The sequence below is a fragment of the Sciurus vulgaris genome (assembly GCF_902686455.1).
Source record: "Sciurus vulgaris genome assembly, chromosome: 16".
Lineage (NCBI taxonomy): Eukaryota > Metazoa > Chordata > Mammalia > Rodentia > Sciuridae > Sciurus > Sciurus vulgaris.
The window spans coordinates 57378956-57393735 of NC_136477.1; the positions used below are offsets into that span (position 1 = coordinate 57378956).

The 14780-nt window shown below is 42.1% G+C and overlaps 1 protein-coding gene across 5 annotated transcripts in view; it reads left to right on the top strand.

Annotated features, from left to right (window-relative positions):
* PTPRG (protein tyrosine phosphatase receptor type G) overlaps positions 1 to 14780 on the top strand; it is a 718545-nt gene that overhangs the window by 550925 nt on the left and 152840 nt on the right. For all 5 annotated transcript variants that reach the window (XM_079114373.1, XM_079114370.1, XM_079114369.1 and 2 more), the window contains one exon: positions 12011 to 12077. In XM_079114373.1, the coding sequence (XP_078970499.1) occupies positions 12011 to 12077 (67 nt within the window). The remainder of the gene's footprint in view (positions 1 to 12010; positions 12078 to 14780) is intronic.

Consider the following 14780-nt stretch of genomic DNA (forward strand, 5'->3'; position numbering starts at 1 on the left):
AAGGAAGGAGAGAAATCAAAATAATGTTAGCCAACTTGTATCCCTGGAACCAAAAAGCCTGTCAAGAACAACTTAGAGGAGGAAAAGTTTCTTTTGGGTTCATGATTTCAGTGGTTCAGTCCGTGGTCATCTAACTCCATTGCTCTCAAACCAAGAGAGGTGTCATGGTTGAAGGGTGTGGTGGAGGAAAACTGCTCAGCTCATGCAGCTGGGAAATAGAGTGTGTGCTAGGAGCCAGGGATGAGATATCTAATTCCCACGGCACCCCCTCAACTGGCCTACTTCCTCCAGGCCCACCTGCCTGCAATTTCCATCAAAGTATAAATCCCTTCAAATGGATCAATCTACAGATTACACTATGGCTTTCATGATCTAATCATTTTTCCCTTCTACATTAATTAACCTAGGAACTTTATGGAGATACCTCATATCCATACCACAACAAAAATTATTCCTAGGTTTGAAGATGTGGTCTACTGGGTGAAAAATTGTTAACCATCTTATTGGAACAGAGTAGAAGATGAGAGCTTATGGTAGTGCTGTGGGGATCAGGATTGACTGAATTTAGCTCAAGACCCCAACACAGTTGGTCTGTCTGTAACCAGAAGTAGGAGTATATTTGGGTCTTTGTGTGTGTGTACTTGTATACCTGGTTGCATTACCAGCAGGGCAGACTGTCTTTGGGGGGTAAGACTGGCTGTGTCTTTAGTTTTTAAGAATCTTAGATATGTCAGAAACTGTGCTAAGCACTCATTTAACCATCTCACCAACCCTATGAGGTCGGGAGCTAAATAATTCCCATCTTATAGATGAGGAATTTGAGATTGTTACTAACGTTCCCATGAGAGCCCAGCTGTTAAGAAGATAGAGCCATGATGGAGATGGCGGAAGTGGGGGGGTCGAACTTGAGTCTATTTTCAAAAACCCTGCATGTAACCACTAACTAGTCTTATATTCACAACCAGCTGTTTAAAATGACCTAATTGCATTCAACTGTAGGAGATCCAAGTGCAGTTTTTTCTAAGGACTTACCTATCTCCAGTTTATTGTCAATGGCAGTTTTATAAGATCAGCTGCTTCCTGGTTAAGTGTTACCTGTACTCCCTCTTTCCCCGCACTGGAGCCATTTTTTCCAACTGAACTGCTGGCAGAATTGAAAGCATCTGAGCACTGTTGCTTAAATAAGTAGACTACATGCTCTATGAAGAAGTCATATCATTTTCTCAAAGGAAAGAGAGTTGGCCCAGGGAGGCCGTGATTGCTGGGAACAAACTTTCTGGTTTTCTATTTTGTTCTGCTACAAATGGCACGTTCTATCAATCACGGCCTGCTGGGAAAGATTTTGTCTTTTCCTTGTTGAAATTTAATTTTATCCTCTGTTGAACTCAGGTGTATTTTAAATACAAAGCTGAACTGTTTGGTTACTATAAATCTAGGTCCTCCCTGAGATGCTGCTGGACTTTGTTTAGACTGCCACTTGCTAGAAAGGAATGCCCCTAATTAGTGGATGTAAAGATGTTTGTCCACTTAAATAATCGATTCTTAACCCCCAAAACATTGCTTAACAAAAGCTCGTAAATCAGTTGCTCAGACAACTTTCAGGGGAGCTCCTGAAAGCAGTGTTTGTGCACAAAGTGCAGTGTTTGGATGAGTTGAGTTAGCAGGGTTATTTTGGAGGACAGTGACAGGGAGCCTGTGTCTTTATTATAGCATCAGGCAGCAGGCCCTTTACTCAAGAGCATGGCTCAGCATAGGGAACAGCCTACTGCTTAGAAGGGTGAATTGATACTTAATCTTCAGGGGCTGCATTCAGGGATTTGTCCATCAGTGCGCTATGATGTGGTGCTTGATGAGTTTGCATGTGGTTCTGTGAGCTCAAGACAGCAGCTGTCTTGCTGCTGTGTTATGGCCTGTGCTTTGCTCAGGGACCCTTTTTGTGATGAACACCGTAGGTTCCATGCTGCCATTTATTGGTTTTCTATGTTTGCTTGAACATAAATGCTACTGAAAACTCTTTGTCCCAGAATTGTTTTGCTATTGTTCGTTTGCTCCATTTGGGGCCTTGTAATTTTTGCCAAGTGTTCCTTTTTGGAACCTGGCTTCCAAACACGTTGCTTCTTACCCAGCTCCAGAAGCTGTGATAGCACATAGCTGCTGAGGTCCCTCGGGTGAGAGCTCACTCAGAAAGATGAGAACTGTGTTTTGATAGCTCATGCATCAGTGTAAGAAAATGGTGATGTGTGAATTTTTCATGGAAACCAGGACTTCGTCCCCTTGGTGAGATCAAGCTAGAATGGTCCTGTGAGCCTGCAGCACTGGGATTTGCTGAACTTCATAAGCTGCTGCACTACCCAGGTCCTGGCACATGGTCATCTACTGCTAGTTAACAAATGACTTCATATCTAGCAACTTAAACAGCATGCATGGTTCTTCTCATGGGTTTTGTGGGTCCTCTGATTCAAGGTTTCTCACAGGGCTGCAACCAAGCTGTCAGCTAGGTCTGTGGGCTCATGTGGAAGTTCTACTAGGAAACAACCTGCCCCCGCAATACTTGAGTGGTGTTCAGATGCTTAGGGGCTGTTTGACTGAAGAGCTCTGTTCCCCCTTAGCTCTTGGCCAGACGCCACCTTCAGGTCCTTTCATGTGGGCACCTCCAGTGAGACTACTTACTTCACCAGAGCACTCTTGCACAGTGAGGTGTATAGTGATATGCTAACAATACAGAGGTTGGAATCTTCCATAACCTAATCATAGAAGTGATCCCATCGCCTTGACTCAAAATAAGCCTCTCCATCCAGCCCACCCTCAGGGGGCAGAAATTGTGCAAGGGTCTGAATACCTGGAGTTGCAGCCCACATCAGCCTGCAGTAGATGCTCAGTACATATTTGTGGCGTGAGTGAGCTTGAAGCACTGCATGCTTGTAATTTGGACTAAGACCATTATAGCATGTTTCCCCCCCTTTTTTATGGCTATAACATGAAGTCAGGTTATTTTAATATTTTATTTATTTGTTTATTTATTTTGTAGTGCTGGAGATTGAACCCAGGGCCTTGTGCGTGCTTGGCAAGTGCTCCACCCTTGAACTATATCCCCAGTCTCATTTTCCTATTCTGTATGTGAATCCTGGTAGGTTATATGCCTAGTGTTTGCCCAACCCTAATTATGGAGAACCTTGACATCGATTCCACCTAAGGAGCTTTTTTTTTTTTTTTTTTTTCAACCAGAGGATCCACCTGGCAAGCCCTTTGATCCAGTGTGCCCGTCTCTCTCATATTTTTCTTGCTGCATACCTGGTGGGGATTTAAAGCAGTCCCCACACAGATGCTTTCTGGCTTCCCAGGCTTTTGTCAATGGAGTGCCCCGAGCAGCTTTTTGCTTTGAGGAAATGAAAAAGCAAAGGTGAGAGGTCACATCCAGTGTGGTTTGGTTGAAGTCACTTGGTCCATGTGGAAACAGTGGGCTCTGCTTTCTCTCCTAAGCCTTTGATATTGTTGGGGCTTTTCAGTGCATGGCAGGATTAGTAACAAGGGAAAGTCAAAGTTGTGCAGCACAGCAGCACCAGAGCAAGGGAAACTTGCAGGCGAGTCACTGAACCTGAAATAAGCTTTTCTTGCCCCAGGCTCCCCCACATCTCCTACTTTTTTTCTCTTTCTTTTTTTAATTCAAAGATCATGACAATATTGGTGTGAAATGGTTTGCATTGTAGCTTAAGACTCCAAGCCTTGCTTGGCTGGGTTGGAATTTCTTCTTTACTTCCTTCCAGCTCAGGAGCAGCCTTTTACTTGCAGAAGACTGGCAGGGGTGGGACATGTGGCTGTGGGACCCCATCTTGAGTGGCTATAAAAGCTTCCCCACTACTTCCTTGGCTCTGAGACACAGAACATTAAAAAGAGGACAAAATCCACCATGTGGGCCCTGTGGAAGCGCCATTTGCCAGATGCCCCTGCTGGTCTGCTCCCTCCCTCTCCTCTGCTTTGGCTTTGCAATGAAGTGTTGGGTGAATCCAGAGCCAGAGGAAATGAAAATTGCATACGTAGCCCAGGACAGTGTGATTAGCATGCAACTGAGAAATCTCCTATATGGACTAGAATTCACCCTGCTGCTGGCTTGATCTGCACCTGTGCAGATCTGCTCCTAGTCTCCCTGTCACCCTGCAGGCATAGGTTTTCCAATAATGGACTCCTCCAAGCCAAATCTGACAGTTACATGGCAAATATTCCAGTTGGCTGGAGATGTGGGGTGGAGGCAGTGCAGAGAATGGTCGGTTTCAGTAGACTAAGAGCACAAAATTCATTTCCTCGGTCACTTTCTCTGGCTGTGAATCTCAGTTCTCTGGGGATAACAGTTTATGAATTGATGAGTTTCCACTAATATTATGAATTAACAGTAAGTAATCCATGTCTGTAAGCTCAAGCTTCATTTATAGCGGGGAGGGTGAACTCTATTAGCATTTATAATTGTGTTTCCTTTCCATATTAATCCTTCCCATGGTTGTGGAATTAGGGGTTTTCTCATCTGCTAATCTGATCTGTTTTCCATCTGCTAATGGAAACCAGTCCCTGGAGACTGTCTTTATCAAGTGCCAAAAAGTAGATAATGATCTAAGGGTCAGACCCTTCCCCTCTAAAAGGAGCTCTTCTCTGCTGAGAAACCTCAGTGGCATTTTGTAGGCAGAGATGAGCTCAATGTATGGTCCTGGGATTTTAATAATCACATTTAAAGCCAGCCTCCTGACCAAGAATTCACACTTGGTTGCTCAGCCTTCAGTTGATTGGAAGAATACAGTCCTATTCACAAAAAAATCCTACTGTTCTGCAAAGCTCTCTTTTCCCGTGTCTTGTCTCCTTCTGAAATGTATCCCTCCATTCCTCTTTGACTTTTTTCCATGACAATTTGGGATATGAAATGCACCCAAACCTCTGAGTTGACCCATTTGTAATCCCCGTGCAGAAATGACACTCAGTAGAAAATAGGAAATGATATTGGGATGTCAGAAGGGAAAATGGGAATTTCTACATCCCAAATTGAGTCTATAGGCTATTTGTGGAGAAAAGCAATATTTGTGAGTCATGAAAAGAAGAGAAAGAAGGGGTATTTCCAATACAGCTCAGCCATTAGTGGTTTAATGCTGCCGTTGCTTTCTTGACATATGGTAGATACATTGCCTAAATTATTGACAAGTGTTTTAACTTATTAATAAAGGAAACTGGTCAGTGTTTGGCTCTGGGTAAGGAATAAATGAAAAGTACTGATTCAGAAGGAGCCAAATTATAAATGTTTTGTGCCAGGAAGTTCTTGACAGCAACCTGAACCAAAATCTAGTGAACAGTAACCAAGTTGCTGCAGTCAGAGTGGAACCAACTACAGCATCCTTGCTTTTGTGGCTCTTGGGGCAAGCGCTGTGGAAGGAGAGCAGACTGGGATGTGAAATCAGACCCCACGAGAAGCGTCCTTGTGCTGGTTTTGAATCTCAATACACAGTTACCTACTAAGCTGGGGGTGGGTGGATCATCATCTCTACAATTCAGAAAGGCTGAATAGCGCCGCTGGTCCCACTGTCCATCCCTTTCCCTGTAGCCATGGTTAACAGTGTGGCCATCCACCCCCAGCAGGCATAAATCCTTTTTCCCATGAGAAGATATTGGCTGAATGTGACATTTATGGGTCTATAAAGGAGCAGCTGGTAATGTAGGATTCAAGGCAAGTAGGGTTGTCTTGGCCGTCCTATTTAGCAGATGGCCAGGACTTGATAGATTGAAAATTATTAGAATCTCAGACAAGGGCCAAATGGCACAGGGGGCAGGAAAAGGAAATGGCAGGCACATGTGGTCTGATGGGGCCTCCCTGCCTGCTTTTCACTATGCTTCAAGTGGAAATAAACACAAGCCCTCCTGTAGGGTCCTAGATTATGAGCATGTCTCTCGAGGTTATTAATAAGTTTACTACTAATTGGTAGTTGGTTGAATCCATAGAGTGAGCTGTGATGTGGAAAGAAGGTTTTTTTTATGAAGTTTTAGTTTCATCCACATGTATATAAATTTGGTCTTTAACTCTGGCACATGCCTGTAATCCCAGTGGCTCAGGAGGCTGAGGCCAGAGGATTGCAAGTTCCCAAAGACAGCCACAGCAATTTAGCAAGGCCCTAAGCAACTCAGCAAGACCCTGTCTCTAAATAAAATACAAAAAAGGGCTGGGGATGTGGCTCAGTGGTTAAGTGCCCCTGGGTTCAATCCCTGGTACAAAAAAAAAAAAAAAAAAAAAAAAAAAAAATGACCTTCAGCCCAAACCTACACATCCTAGTTTTCTATATTGCCTTGTTTCTCTGCATTTGGGATCTTTCTAAAGACAGTTGGAAAACTTGAATTCAGAGCCCTGGGTTCTATCTGTGTGCCATCCCTTTGAAGATCACTAATAATGCAAAAAGCTGCTCAAAAATGAGAGTGCCAGGAGCTAAGTTTTACAGTGATAGCACAAACTCTGCAGGTAGAGGGGGGGTTGACTGATTCTCCCCATCCATTTTAAGCTCATTTGTGCAATTGCTGCCTTCTCAGTATTACTGTATAACTCCTTTGATCTTAAAGTGGAGGGAAGCAAGTTTCAAGAGCCAGGAAAACTCTTCATGTGGCTTTAAAAAGAGCAGCATATTACAAAATCAAGTGGATGTCAAATAAAACGTAAATTCGGATCTTTTGAAATTAGAACTCAAAGAGGTACTACTCTGAAAGCCAAGCACACTGAGAAGTTCAGGGATAAAAATGCTGTTGTTCAATATCATTTTAATTTGACAATTTAGATTAACCTGGGGCTCTATGCTGTCCATCCCTGGGCAGATACAACATTATCCTGAGTATATACTTAAGTCTCCATGAGAACCAGGTAAGATCCTGTTCCCATTGTACAGAGGAGGACACTGAAGCTTCCCTGATGTGTGCCTGGTTGAGGAATCCATTTTTTTCCCACTCCCTGACCCTCTCTATCCTGGACAGAGAATAGAATGTAAATGCAGGTTGCTAAATCAGACTTCTTTCTGTCCTCATATTTAAAAGCTGACCAAATGGCTTAGCTTATGTCCACAAATTTTTAAGTGTCAAATTGATTGAAACAACGAGTGGAAGGAATTATTTCAGTTAGGATTGTACCTTACTGGAACAAATCTACTAATTAGCATGCTATTTGGATCCCTCCTCCCCGCCAGGTCTGGAACCAAGACACAGACTAGAAAATGAGCTCAGTATTATCAGTAAATGTCTTTGACCAGCCAATAAGCTACGTTTTCTCTCCTTTTCTCCTCATCCATCTTTTTAACCCCAACCAGATGAACCAGAAATGGAAACTGGGGCAGAATGGAGTGTTGAAGGCTTTCCACTGATGGGTATGCTTAGAACCTGGGGTCAGACCTCTGAGCTCAGATGAGGCCACATCTGAGTATTGTACAAAGAATGAAATGCTATAAGCACAAGTGAACTGAAATTGAACTTGGATTAGGTTGCCTGGTTATTTTCCTCTTGCATGGCCTACAAATGTTATCAGGGGTGTCAGTCATAGAGGATTAGGAACACTTTTCTTTGAGCCTTCACATCATCAGACAAGACTAAATGCATTAAAGCGTCCCCCTCTATAAAATCCCCTCTCATTTTGGATAGATCATCAAATACAGTAATCTCCCTTTCTCTGCAAGGGATGCATTCCAAGACCCCAGCGGATGCTTGAAACCAGATAGTATCAAACTATATATATAGATAGATAGATAAATAGATAAAATATTTTTCCTATACATAGATACCTATGATAAAGTTTAATATATAGATTAGGCATGGTAAGAGACTAACAATAACAACTAATAATAAAGTAAAACAGTTATAACAATATACTGTAATGAAATTGCCAGCCTGATTACTCTTGTACTTTGGAACCATTAAGTAAAATAGGGTTACTTGAACACAAGAACTGTGGCAGCTAATCTGTTAAGAAAGATGGCTGCTAAGTGATTAACAGGAAGGTAACTGATACAGGGTGGATACACTGGACACAGGGATGATTTATATTCCAGACAAGATTGAGTGGGAAGGCATGGGATTTTATCATGCTACTCAGAACAGTGTACAATTTAAAACTTAAGAGTTTTTACTTCTTGGAATTTTCTACTTAATATTGTTTAGAACAGAGTGGACCATTGGTAACTGAAATTGCAGAAAATAAAACTGTGGATAAGGGGAGAATATTCTATCTGAGAGAGGTTGCCATGCTAGAGGAGATGTAACAGTTTTGGAGGAGAACTTGTTTTTGTCAGCTTTTTTTGCTGCTGTAACTAAAAAGATCTGACTGGAACAATTTTAGGGAAGAAGAGTTTATTTAAGGGCTCACAGTTTCAGAGGTCTTAGTCCATAGAAGGCCAGCTCCATTCTTCGGGCTCAAGGTGAGGCAGAACATCATGGTAGAAGAATATGGCAGAGGGAAACAGCTCACATTGTGATCAGGAAGCAAAGAGAGAGACTCCACTCTCAGGACACTAAGTATATACCCCATAGCCACGTCCCCAATGAATCACTTCCTACAGCCACACCCCAGCTGCCTCCAGTTACCACTCAGTTAATCCCATCAGGGATGAATTTATTGATTAAGTTAAAGCTGTAACACAATGATTTCTCTTCCAAACCTTCTTCAGTTGTCTCACATGTGAGCTTTTGGGGAACAGATAGCTCACATCCAAACCATAACAGCACTTGAGGTGATCAGACTTATCACATAGAACCTTAATGAGAAACCTTTAGGATAAACCTTAGTGACAAGTATTGGTTATGAAAATTAATATCATTGCCTATTCCTCAACCTTTATACACAGTCCTAGAAGCTCCAACAGCCAAGTTTTGCTCTGTAACAAATGATCCCAGTTCATTAAAAACAGCAGTCATTTTATTATTTCATCATTTGGTCATTTGGCTGGTCATTTGTGGTTAGGGCCAGCTTTAAACCCAGATGACCAGGAGTGTACTCACTCACCTGACTGGTAGTTGGAAAACTGGTGGGTCCTGAAGGACCTCAGCCTGGACTGCCTCTGTCTGCTCCCTGGGTTCTATCATCCTCTAGTAGGCTAACCTGGGATTCTTCTCTTGGTGGTCTTCCGATCCAAGTGCTTTATGAGTCTCTGTCTGCATCACATTCACTAACTGCACCTTAGCCAAAGCAAATCATGTGGACCACTGAATTTCAAAAGGGAACCGAAATTGTTATACACTCTTGATGGAAGAAAATCAAAATCAAATTGCAGCATTGCCTGTGGCAGGGATGGGAGGAATGTAAAGTAACAATATTAGATATTAGAATAACTACAGGTAGTTAAATTGGCATGAACATCTCTGGGTTGAGATGAGTCAGAGACCATCTTGTTAGTCAGCATCCCATGACTATACCAGTATACCTGAGATAATTAACTTATAAAATAAAAGGAGGTTTATTTGGGCTCATAATTTGGGAAGTTCCAGTCCATGATTGATTGGCCCCATTTTGGGGACCTGAGACAAGTCAGCACATCATGGGAAGAGTGTGTGATGGAGCCCATCACCTCACCTCATCTGCCAAGAAACCAAACAAGAGGAAGTAGAGACCATAGTCCAGTTCCCTTTAAAGCCACACTCTCAATGACCTAAGAACCTCTCACCAACACCCCACCTCCTAAAGGCTCCACGACCTCTGGTAGGCCACCCTGAGGACCAAGCCTGTAACACATGGGCCTTTAGAGGACACTTACCCCAACCAAACTGATGCTGTTTTTCACCTACAGCTTCAGTTTGACGTGGAAATCTTCCTCTGGAATTTTCTTGTATTCAGGACTTTTGAAATTTGGCCACATTCTTTGAATAGAGTTTCTTTTGCATTTTTGAGTTGTGGTCCTATTTTGGCCGTGTTTTTGAATTTTAATGGCCACAGTGCGTAATACAATATGTCTTCAAATACAATTTTGATTTTGTGTAGTTCATGCGTGTTCACCTTTCATGAATGTTTGATGCTTCAACCAGTGCCAGCCCTGGTTTGAGCTTGTCTTCAGACAATCTGGAGTTGTACGTACACACTTGCGAACTCCCAGAATTCTGCATTTGTGATCTGCTACACTGGGTCCCTATTCGCTTTTTTTTTTTTTTTTCCCCATACCTGTAGTGTTTATGATGTAGTACCATGTTCCAAATTATTTTATTAGTGTATAAACATAACTCTGTGCATAATGGCACCTGTGTTCTGAATTTAGGCATAACCAAAGACATGAGGGTGTGATCACTGTTTACTCACAGAGCAACTATCCAGAGCTTCCCAACTTCATCCTGTACACCAGGCGCATCTCGGGCCAGGTGATTCTGTTATAGGGGTACTCTTCTGCGCACATAGGATGTTTAGCATCATCCTGGCCTCTCAACACTTGAGGCCAGCAGCATCTTCTCCTTCCTTTCTTGTCCACCCCAAGTTATGACAACCAAAAATGCCTTTGGGGGTGGTCAGTGTCTTCTTCAGAGGGCATTGCTCTCACCTGGAGATGCTGAAACAGAGAAGAGAAGAAGATGTATGAGATATGAGTATTATCAGAGAGCACAAACTAGGAGCACCCTGACCCCCAGTGGAACATCTGTAAGGGGAGGAAGGAGTGTGGGAAATTGGCAGTCACTATAGAATTCCATCTAGGGATGGATGTGGATTCCTCTGAATTTACTAACTTGAAACATCAAATTGTGCCTTGCTACACATTGAAAGCTATGCCAGAAATGGATTAATGGTAAATACTATCCCTGAAGCAAAAAAATAAAAATAATTTTTTTTAAAAAAGACAGGAGCTATGCTGACCACAGATAATGGATTTTGAAAGCTCTTTATTTGGGAAAAAAATTAAACACACGTAAAAGTAGAGAAAATGTCTTATCCCCAGGTACAATGGCACATATCTGTAATCCTAGCTGCTCAGGAGACTGAGGCAGGAGCAGGAGACTTGCATGTTCAAAGCCAGTCTCAGCAACTTAGCGAGATCCTGTCTCAAGATAAAACTTGAAAAGGGTTGGGGGTGTGGCTCAGTGGTCAAGTGCCCCTGGGTTCAATCCCTGGTACACACACACACACACACACACACACACACACACACACACACACAAAAGTCTCATTACCTGTCCTATACCCATCACCCAAGGTTATGAATGATTGACTCAAGGCCAGTCTTTTTGTATCTGTACCCTGCTCATTCCCTCTGCTGTCCATTCTTGGATTGTTTTGAAGCATATTCAAGACATCATTTCATTTCATTTGTAAATATTTTAATGTTTATCTAGGGAAAGTACCTAAAAATTGGAGTATACTGGTAAGATGTTACTTTTCTAGAAAGAGCAAAAATAAGAGAATTTCTTCTAAGGAATGTCAGTAAAGGAAAAGAATGAGGGGACCAAAGAGGGCTTGGCATTGGAAGCATTACAAACCCCAGAGGGAAATTGAGGCAGGGTCAATATCTCTTGGAGCTCATTTCCTGTTTTCTTGCTTTAAGTAACTCGAACAAATGCCCCTTAGAACATGGCATTTTTCTAGGGCATAAGGTCCTTGCAAAGGAGAGTAGGTTGGCAGGGAACAGATGCATTTTCTAAGGAAAAGAAAGAAACAAAATCCCCAGAAGGTATTGAAATACTCAGTTGATGATAGATTGCTCTTTTTCAATGACTTTTTAGCCTATCAGAGGCTTCCTTTAATAAAATGAACCCAGAAGAAAGTCTTGCAATTGCCTTTAAGATTTTGCTAGGACTATGGTATGTCTCTCCCGTTATAATGTATTCTGTGAAGTTTCTTTCTTTTGATTTAGACCATCTCACTTGATTTTATTATATCATAAATCTCCTGCATTTGGTGTGAGCCATGGTATATGTGAGACCTAAGCGCCTTGGTAGATCCCATCTATTTCCCTCCCTTCTCTTTAGAAGATTAAACTGAGGCTGTTGTATCTGATGCCAGAATAGATTTAACCAATCGTGTCTCCTTTACATGTAGGTCAGTCCGAGGGACAATTCTGCACTGGATCCTATTATCCACGGATTGAAGGGTGTTGTACATCATGGTAAGTAAGCCACATCTACTTCCTTTTGCTGGAATATGAAGGGCTCCAGTTCTCTCACTAAAGGAATCAGGTTATCTTGCAAAGGACAGAGGGTGACACCTATTCCTCATCCCCTGATGTTGAAGGGCATTAGAGCCATTATTTGATGGGTAAAGGGCACACCCATTTATTACCTGCAAATGGGTTTGGGTTAACAGGAACCCATTTGTTTCTCTTCGGGTACCACTTTTGAATGCATATGTTATAAATCAAAATGCTGTAAGAGATGCTATTCCACTGTGTCGCACCTGTCTTTTGTCTCATCTCTCTCCTAAAAATATTCTTCTTTGAAGAATCTTTTCACTTATAAATTTTTTAATTTGTGCAGGTTTGCCAGGGGGAGGGGGGCAAAATGAGTAGCCAGGACAAGTCATTAAATTTTGTAGCATGTGAACAAGCATGATGTAGTTGCTACAATTGGAAAAGGCTAGACTGATGTTCTGCAGGACACACATCATATCCCCAGGCATAAAAGTGGGAGAGAAAGTAAGATAAATGGGTTCTGTCTTTTCCAACTGGTTTTTATTGGAGGAATTTCCCTGCAACTTTATTATCGGCAGTACATCATTACCTGTGACATCGAGATCCTCTAATTTCAAAAGTACCCTTGTCGTAGTGAGGTGTAGAGTCTTGATCTAATGCAATGATTTGAAAAGTTTTAATAATCTAATTAGAATTCCAAAGACATTGACAGAAATAGCATTAGGAACCATAATAAATCTCGCCTTCGTTCCCACAGCTGTGATAAAACGTCTTCACACCCTCTGAGAGGGTTGTCTTTAGACCTGCGCCAACTCCATAGAGCTTAGCAAACATTGTCTCTCTCTCTTCTTGGGAAACTAGAGCCAGTTTTGTAGAACCATTAAACAAGAGCCATTTAAGTGGGATTTGGGAATAATTGGTCAGTTGTCCCAACTGTTCCATTATACAACTGGTAACGATAATAAACCAAGTGCAAGTGGAAAAGTAGTGAATGAAAATATCCCATTTTAGGATGCTTCCATTGCTTTTTCCCAAGTCTCAATTTCAGGAGAGGACACTAATCTCATTTGTGAGTGCTTTGATCTCATGACCTAATCACAGGTGCACAGGTCCCACCTAATGCCCTCACCATAGGGCTTAGCATTTCAAGGATGAATTTAAGGAGGGACACAGACCTTCAGCAGAAGTTGTTCCATGCAGGAATTCTTTACTGGCTCTGGGAAGGTGGCAGAGATGCCTGGGTTGTGCCTTTGACCCTGTTGTCTAGCTGAGAAGTCAGAGGAAACCTGCAAAGAATGATTCCCAGCCAGGCATGGTGGTGCACACCTGTAATCCCAGTGGCTTGGGAGGCTGAGGCAAGAGGATCACGAGTTCAAAGCCAGTCTCAGCAACTTACCAAGGCCATGTCTCTAAATAAAAAATTTTAAAAAGTCTGAGTTGTAACTCATTGGTTAAGTGCGCCTGGGTTCAGTCCCCAGTATGAAAAAAAACAATAATTCCCTACAAAGGAAGTTAATTCATTTATTCAGTAATAAAAATAAATAAATAATAAATAAATTACCCCCACACTGTGCAGATGTGGAATTAGAGCAAAGATTAAGACAGACCCAGGCCAGCTCTCATGGGAAGGAAGGAGCTGCTGACCCCTCCTCCCTCCCAGCCCTGGACACTTCCTCTGTGGGGATAGAGGTCCCCTCACTTGTCCTCAGTCTGATCTCACTTTTATGCTTTCAGATCTCACTTGACATCTTGCCTCCTTAGTGAGTTCTTAGTTATTCTTTCAGAGTGCTGCCCCTTCCCATCTCCCTTACTCTCTATTATGTCTTCCAGGTTTCTTTCTTCAAAGCATCTGAAATGTTCTTTCTTATTTATTTATTTGCCTATTGATTTATTTTCCGTACCAGGGATTGAACCCAGGGGCACTTAACCACTGAGCCACATCTCCATCCCTTTTTATACTTTATTTAGAGAAAGGGTCTCACTGAGTTGCTTAGGGTCTTGCTAGGTTGCTGAGACTGGCTTTGAACTTGCAATCCTCCTGCCTCAGCCTCCCAAGCTGCTGGGATTACAGGTGTGCACCACCTCATTTAGCTCTTATTTGTTTATTAATCATTTGTTACCTATATAAGTACAGCAGGAATCCATGTGTGCATGGCACACTGTGCCTGGTAGGTAGTAGGTGCTCAGTTAAATATTAGGCAGAGGAGCAAGTCAAGTAAACCTACAAACGCCTAAGTAAAAATATCAAAATAAAAAACTAGACAGGAGGGGGAACAAAGACCACTTGGGTATGGCTTCCATTGAGAAGAGAAAAGCATCAGAGTTTCTCATGCTTCTGAGAGGGAATGGACATTTTAATTAGTTTAAAAGAACTTTTGTTGGAGCTCGAAGCATTTGCCATTGAAGGTCTGTGAGGGATTTGTATGATCTGTTAATTTGAAGGAGCATAAATAATTGTGCCCTTCGCAGAGTCTCTGGCTTGGGAATGATGATAGAGATGTGGAAAGAGGGGGAAAAAATCAATATGGGTTTCTGTAGCAGATCAGAAATAGCTTTTATTTCTTCAGCTCTGGGAGTCATATCTCAGAATGTTAATTTCTCATTAAGTGGTTTTTTAAAAAGAGAAAGAATCTAATATGTTCTTTCGACTGAGAGCTGTAAGTAATCTGGTCCTAGCAGCCA